General features: G+C 50.2%; 1 protein-coding gene across 1 annotated transcript; it reads left to right on the top strand.

Moving 5' to 3' along the window:
* Window positions 1-2,115: 2,115 nt before the first annotated feature.
* Window positions 2,116-4,132, top strand: TGAM01_v204519 (glutamine synthetase; the record flags this gene model as incomplete). Its single annotated transcript, XM_024549440.1, has 6 exons — window positions 2,116-2,118; window positions 2,221-2,256; window positions 2,338-2,427; window positions 3,050-3,390; window positions 3,464-3,546; window positions 3,606-4,132. The coding sequence occupies 6 exons, from the start codon at window positions 2,116-2,118 to the stop codon at window positions 4,130-4,132; spliced, it is 1,080 nt and encodes a 359-aa protein (XP_024405780.1).
* Between the last annotated feature and the right edge of the window lie 2,818 nt (window positions 4,133-6,950).

A 6,950-nucleotide genomic window follows, 5' to 3' on the forward strand; every position in this document is an offset into this window, starting at 1 on the left:
GACGGCCTCGCCGCCAGCACAGGTACCGCATACGGGCTTGCTTCGTTGCGGCCACAGGCGGCTGTAGCAAGTACCGCAAATGGACCGCCGGAGTGGATGCGGTGGACGAGTGACCTGTGCGCGATTCGGGAAGACTCACGGCATACGGAGTACATGCGTCCCTATCTCTGCATCGTGTAGTATAATCCACAACAGACTCACGGAGCATCAAGTCCAGTACTTTGTACGTACAAACAATCAATGACCTTGTTGCTTCTCCTTTTTTTTTCTCATCTGTTGTTCTCGTTCCTGGACCGATGCGTCGATGACACATGACACGTACCTGCGCAGCTCTCCTCGGCGTAAGCCGATTCGATGGACGCGACCAAACAATAACGTAAAAAGAAACCCAAAAATACGTGGTCGATGCTCGTTCTCGGCGCATGGGACCGCCTAGAACAGGCACTGCCAGCGATGCGATGCCCTATTGTTCATGCGGTGGACGGGACGGTGTAAGGGGAAGCACCAAGCTAATAGGGACGGTGAGCGATGAGATGCACGAGTGCCTGAAGCTAGCGACGCGGATGCTCCGTAATTGAAGGCGTAGCAGCAGCTGGAAGAAGCATCTATCTTACAGGTATTACTCGTAGAGCGCTATTACTCGCGATACTCCATTTTTAGAAACCAGCGTTTGATTACGGAGAGCGGTATTGAGTACCGACTCTACGGGACGAACAGGCTAATCCTGGGATACTTTGGACGGACTCAGCTCGTGTTTGCGCACAGCCTCAAGCTTTGGCCTTGGCTGAGGCGTTGCCGCGGCCACAACTTTATCCCGTTCCTCTGTGCCACGGCAGAGTGGCGCATGTGCTTGTGGTCTGTTCTACACGCCGAAAAGTATCCATGTGTGAGAAAGAAGTCAGATTAGGTAGATTACACGTGCAGATGTAGGGAGACCCAGTCAGATTTAGGTGCTGGCCACAAAAAGTAAGGTTTGGTGATACTGTGCAGCTCTGCATGTAAAGCTTCAAGTACGCCACCAATTGCAGCCGTTGGAATTCCCCCAAACAAGGGCCTCAGAAACGAGATACAGTCATATCATCTGTCATCGGATGGTAATCGGAGCTGGGCCACTGGCTCGCGGCTTCTTCCCCCCTCCCCCAGGATAAGTGACGATGGGAACAAAAAATCTTGGTGAGGCGTTTATGTAAATTTTTAGGGCCCATGGCAATCAGTATCGAATGACACGAATCAATGAGCAAAAGCCTTCTGGACCGCGGCCACTCGCCCACTCAGAGTCCAGAATCAGCAGTGGGACCGGGCCAAGCAGCCACCACCAATTGCCTCTGCGCCGCCCCTTATCAGGTACTTGTGGATGGAGTACAGCAGGACGGCGGATAGGGCGAGTGCGACCAAGTACCGAGTACCGGAGGGGGAGGTATCTTGGAGGGCTGGAGATTTGAAGCAAACACAGATTCGAAGCAAACGCAGCTTTGAAGCAAACACAGATTGGGATGAAAACACAAATTGGGATAGAAGCAGAGATGTACGTCATAACTAGACAGCAGAGAAAATAGACCAAAATCAAGATAAAGGCATTTATGCTATTTCCTTCTGCAAAGAGGCGACGCTTCCAACTTCCAACTTCTCGCGCCCCTTCTGCGCCTTTCATCATATACTGCACTTGTCATACACACGACACGCCCCATTACGCTATTTACAGCACATAGGTCACACAGGCACCACAGATAGCGGGGGACCCTCCTGGTGGCGATACCCATCCCCTAGTACTCCGTACTTGTGCGACTTTACGGGGCCAGGCGCTCCATCCGGGGGTGAAGGTACCTGCGCGCCAAGTCCCTGTGGTTGGGGCCTCTACCACTTCTCGCTCGCGTTCAAGACAGTTTAGTACTTAAAAGCCTCGCCGCCCAAAGTTTTGCATCGAAAACAGAAACCTTCTTTTTGGAAAACCATCATTGCATTCCAGCTGGTTGCGCAGTTACTCTTTTTAAATACCCGACCTTGCTCACACAAGTCTATCCTCCACCCTCCCTCTTGCATCGTCTCCGCAGACCTGCAGAGTAATTATCGATTTCATCTTTTCGCATTTCACCAAACACCACACAAACCGCTATCATGGTAAGTTATCGCTGCTACTGCTGCTACTGCTGCTATCGCTGCTACTGCTGCTATATTCTCCAATTGAAAGAATCTGGGCTAATCATGTTTTGCGCGCTACAGGCTGTCAATCAGACTTCAACGTCTCCTTCGGAGATTGTACGATAACCCTGCTCCAATCCCGCTGAACCAAACGCGCGAATCTAACGACGACAACAATACTGACTCTTCTCTCTCCAGCAAAAATATCTCCAGCTCGACCAGAAGAACAAGATCATGGCCGAGTACGTCTGGATCGATGCCGGCGGCGAGACTCGATCAAAATCAAGGGTAGGTTCCCTCCAGCGCATTTTCCTTATCTCGACCCTGGTCCCTGCTTCTTGGCGATGCAAGGCAACCTTGCCGGCAAGACCCCGACTTGTCCCGCTGGCCCCGCCACGCATATCGCTGGGACTCGCTCTGTAGCTCTGCGCGTGTCAATCATGACGCCACAGCTGGCGTTTTGGTGTGTGGCTCGGGGGCAAGCGGGATTTGGGATGGGGGCTTGGGCTTGGTACCAAGTGGGGGACAAAAACGCTGGTTGTCGGCTTCTACGATTCTGTAGTGCCTGACGCTCAGTGTAATTTGTCTGCCGCGTAGTGCTTAGTCCACTCTCCAAGTATCGTCCCGGCTCAGCTTAGCCTTAGCCTTGCCTTGCCTTGGCCATATCCCGAAATAGCCCCCCTCGTTCTCCTCAGGCCTGCGCCTATCCACCCCGGATAAGGATGACCCGCCTGTCTGGGGCTGAGACCTGGGATGACTTGCGCCTCGGCCAGTGTCGGGTTTGCCAGTGATCGCCCAAAGGGACCATGGCGGTGACGTGAATGAGTCGCGTGTGACGTTATTGACGCTGTTGACGGCATCGTCACTGTAACCTGTATTACGAACATGCCTGCTGACTTCACCATGATAGACTCTTGATGCCAAGGACGTCGAGTACACTCCCGAAAACCTCCCCGTCTGGAACTTCGACGGCTCCTCAACCGGCCAGGCTGCCGGCCACGACTCCGACGTCTACCTGCGCCCTTGCGCCGTCTACCCCGATCCCTTCCGCGGTTCACCCAACATCATCGTCCTCTCCGAGTGCTGGAACTCCGACGGCACTCCCAACAAGTACAACTTCCGCCATGAGTGCGCCAAGGTCATGGAGGCCAACGCCGAGCGCGAGCCCTGGTTCGGTCTTGAGCAGGAGTACACTTTCCTCGGTCAGGATGACCGGCCTTATGGCTGGCCCGTTGGCGGCTACCCTGCTCCGTACGTCATTTATTCCCCGAGACAAGCATGTCTTGACAAAGAGTCCTCGAATTCGAGCTAACCTCTCCTATAGTCAGGGTCCCTACTACTGCGGTGTAGGTGCTGGCAAGGTTGTCCTGCGCCACGTCGTTGACGCTCACTACAAGGCCTGTCTCTGTAAGTTGACACAATTCGATACAATACATCCCTTGAATAATGGCTAATCAGCGTTTCAGATGCTGGCATCAACATCTCTGGTACCAACGCCGAGGTTCTGCCCGGCCAGTGGGAGTTCCAGGTCGGCCCTTGCGTCGGCATCAGCATGGGCGACGAGCTCTGGATGTCCCGTTTCTTCCTTGCCCGCATCGCTGAAGAGTTCGGCATCAAGGTCACCCTGCACCCCAAGCCCATCCAGGGCCCATGGAACGGCTCTGGCCTGCACTCCAACTTCTCCACCAAGGACATGCGTGCCGAGGGTGGCATGAAGTATATAGAGGAGGCCATCAAGGCCCTCGAGCCCCACCACATGGAGTGTATCAAGGAGTACGGTGAGGACAATGAACTCCGTCTGACCGGCGAGTACGAGACCGGCTCCATCGAGAAGTTCAGCTGGGGTGTCGCTAACCGCGGCACTTCCATCCGTGTTCCTCGTGAGATTGCCGCCCGCGGCTGCGGTTACTTTGAGGATCGCCGACCCGCCTCCAACGCTGACCCGTACCGTATCACCAAGGTCCTGATGACCTCCATCTTCGGCAAGATCTAAAGGGAACGGCTGAGGATGAGCGGGTGGACTGTTGAGGTGGAGAGCCAAGGGAGTCTGGATGTGGATTGGAAAAACCCTATGTGGGCGAAGTTGTAACAATATGGATAAGAAGCTGCACACACTTTTAATATGATGAGGGAAGATATGGACTGACCAGAGTAATTGTTACCTGGTTTTACGGCGTAACGGATTATGATGGGATTTTCGTTTAGACATTGACCGGCTGTGCATACAGAAATGCTGCCGCTTAGAATTACTTTGCAAATATATTAGCGACTACTTTTGCAACTTTATTCTGACTCTCACTCTCACTCTCACTCTCACTCTCACTTTGACTCTGACTCTTACACTCTGTCTGAGTCTGCTCCTTTCTACTCTCACTACTCTTCCCATTCTCAAAATAAAGCGACTATGTAAATATGATGATTGCTTTTGAGTTTGATATAGGCCTACATGATGTTTTTAGCCTAGCCAGTATCATTCTTGTCAGATGTACACAGATACATCTCGGCACAGATATCGTTGGTGGAGAGTTTGGCAAGTGGATCAGACCCGTTACGCGGAAGATACGTGGACCCTGAATTGACTTTAGGTCGAGATCTGGGAGAGTGGAGTTTCTCTACCTATTCCATGTTTTGAGGACGATGGTTTGGATCATGTATGTTTATACTTTATAGCAACTTTTTGAGACCAATACCGCCCAACATGCTTCCATTTGCGGACAGATACGCTGACTTTGGGTCAATGTAGCCCGAGTCATTTGCTCGGCGCCTTAAAGCTATCCATCCACCTTTGAATATTGTGCCAAAGCTTAGATATGATGAGCTACAACAAGCTCTCAAGCCACCGGCCTCTTTTCTCTTCTAAGTAGTAGATATACGCGACGTGCAAAGCCACCTCAACAAAGCATATCAGCGAAGAAGTATAGCCTTTTATCTTTTGATTTGAAAGTCAAATCGTCTCGGTTGGCATGAAAAACGGTCCACAGGGCTTTTATCATTCGGATATTTGCAACCTTGGTGCTATTGTTCGTCTATGATGTTGGTACTACACTCACACCGTACCTGGACAGGATATATCTCTTATTCTGATGATAATTAATATGTGCTAAGAATACTCTCACCATTGCCCTCTGCGCACCGTAGAAGGCACCCGTACACTGTTTACATTTGCAAAAAGAGCTCCACCTCGTGGCTGAAAAATAATAGTCGGCCCACAAAGCAATCGGGAAAATGCCTCTGCTTCTTGAGGCGCCTGCGATTATTTCCACACACAGGGCATCACTCCTCTCCTCTCTAGAGACAATGCGTTGTTGGGATTTGCAATATTCGCAAAGACAAGGTTGGCGACCCATTGGTCCGAGGAGGAAGCTGGCTGAAGTCAGTTCTTTTGCTAGAGCTGAGCTGCTTTCCAAATGCCAGAGAGAGAAGTATGCGTCCTGAAGCCATTGTTAAGAAATCTCTGAGGCGTACGAACCCGAATGCCCTTTCCAAATTTGGCCGCTCTCGCCGATATCCAACGGTGGAGCTGTTGATGTTGTGTAGATGTTCACGATTAAACTGCAACCGACGCTGTTGTTAATCTATCATTGTGAAGCTGCTGCTGCTTAGAGCCCTTACAGCTGCCAATGGCCTATTTTTTTTTTTTTTTTTTTTTTTTTTTTTTTTTTTTTTTTGGCGAAGTCATTCCGAAGTGCAATAATGTCTCGTCTCATGGCTTCTTAGTGATTCTTGTGACCAAGTTAGACGGGAAAAGCCATGGTTATAGCATCAGATGCCCTACGACTCAACTCCGATCAGAGCAGTATACTAATCTATCCAGTTTAGTAGATGATTTCCTATCCTTATAAGGTAGATTTTCTCATCTAATTAGCACATACGACCATAGGTAGTGTAAAATTCGGGGTCCCGTCTGCTCCCCCTTAGACAAGCCACTAACCGGCAGATTAGTAGTCAAGTGGGTGACCATTGGCGAACACCGGCTGTTGTATGTTTCTTTCTTTTTGCTTTTAAAGGAGGAACTTTGTTTATAAGTGATTCCAGACGTCAGCACCATCACATACGACCATATCTATTGGAACAAGTGGGATCCTATCAAGCACTTCTTCTCGAGTGCAATATCTTCATTGTTCTGCTTTTCATAGCTCTAAATCTAGAGATTAATTACGGTTTAGTCCTCACTTGCAATTAAAACAAAGCCAACGCTGCCACTACTAGGGAGTCTTAGAAACGACCCAATCCCCGTGCTTGGAAACAAGCGCGGGGCTTCCTTAACGACACCAGGACTGGAAAGCTTGAGGAGATTAGACTCGCTTCGCTATTTTTGGCCGAACTGAGCTAGAAATAGCTATATTCAATCAAGATCCCATGAAAATGCAATTTGGCGTGCGTATGCCTTGATGTAGTCGAAGAGCAAGTTGCACACTCCCTGTCGCGGCTCACATCGATGAGAACGTTATCGGCCGCCATTATCAAATAATGACTATGGTAAAAGGCATTATCGTTGAACTTGTCACTTCTGCAAGCTGAAGGTTATGAACATTATCGGATCTATCATAGTGAAGGAACAACCCTGTTGGAACGCTCTCCCCGAACAACTTCATCCATGGCACGAGCCACCCAGCCCAAGTTGCTCGGGTTTAGCCCAGAAACATTGATACGCCCATTCTTCGGTAAATGGATGTGATATTGTTCCACCAGCAACTCACATTGTGATTCAGGAAGTTTCAAATAACTGTGCTGGCGTTAGTCATGTTCAGACATACCAAGAGTGCGACCCTTACGAGAATAATCCTTTTTCCCGCACGATATGCGACCAA

The sequence above is a fragment of the Trichoderma gamsii genome (genome assembly GCF_001481775.2).
Source record: "Trichoderma gamsii strain T6085 chromosome Unknown Scaffold_13.2, whole genome shotgun sequence".
Lineage (NCBI taxonomy): Eukaryota > Fungi > Ascomycota > Sordariomycetes > Hypocreales > Hypocreaceae > Trichoderma > Trichoderma gamsii.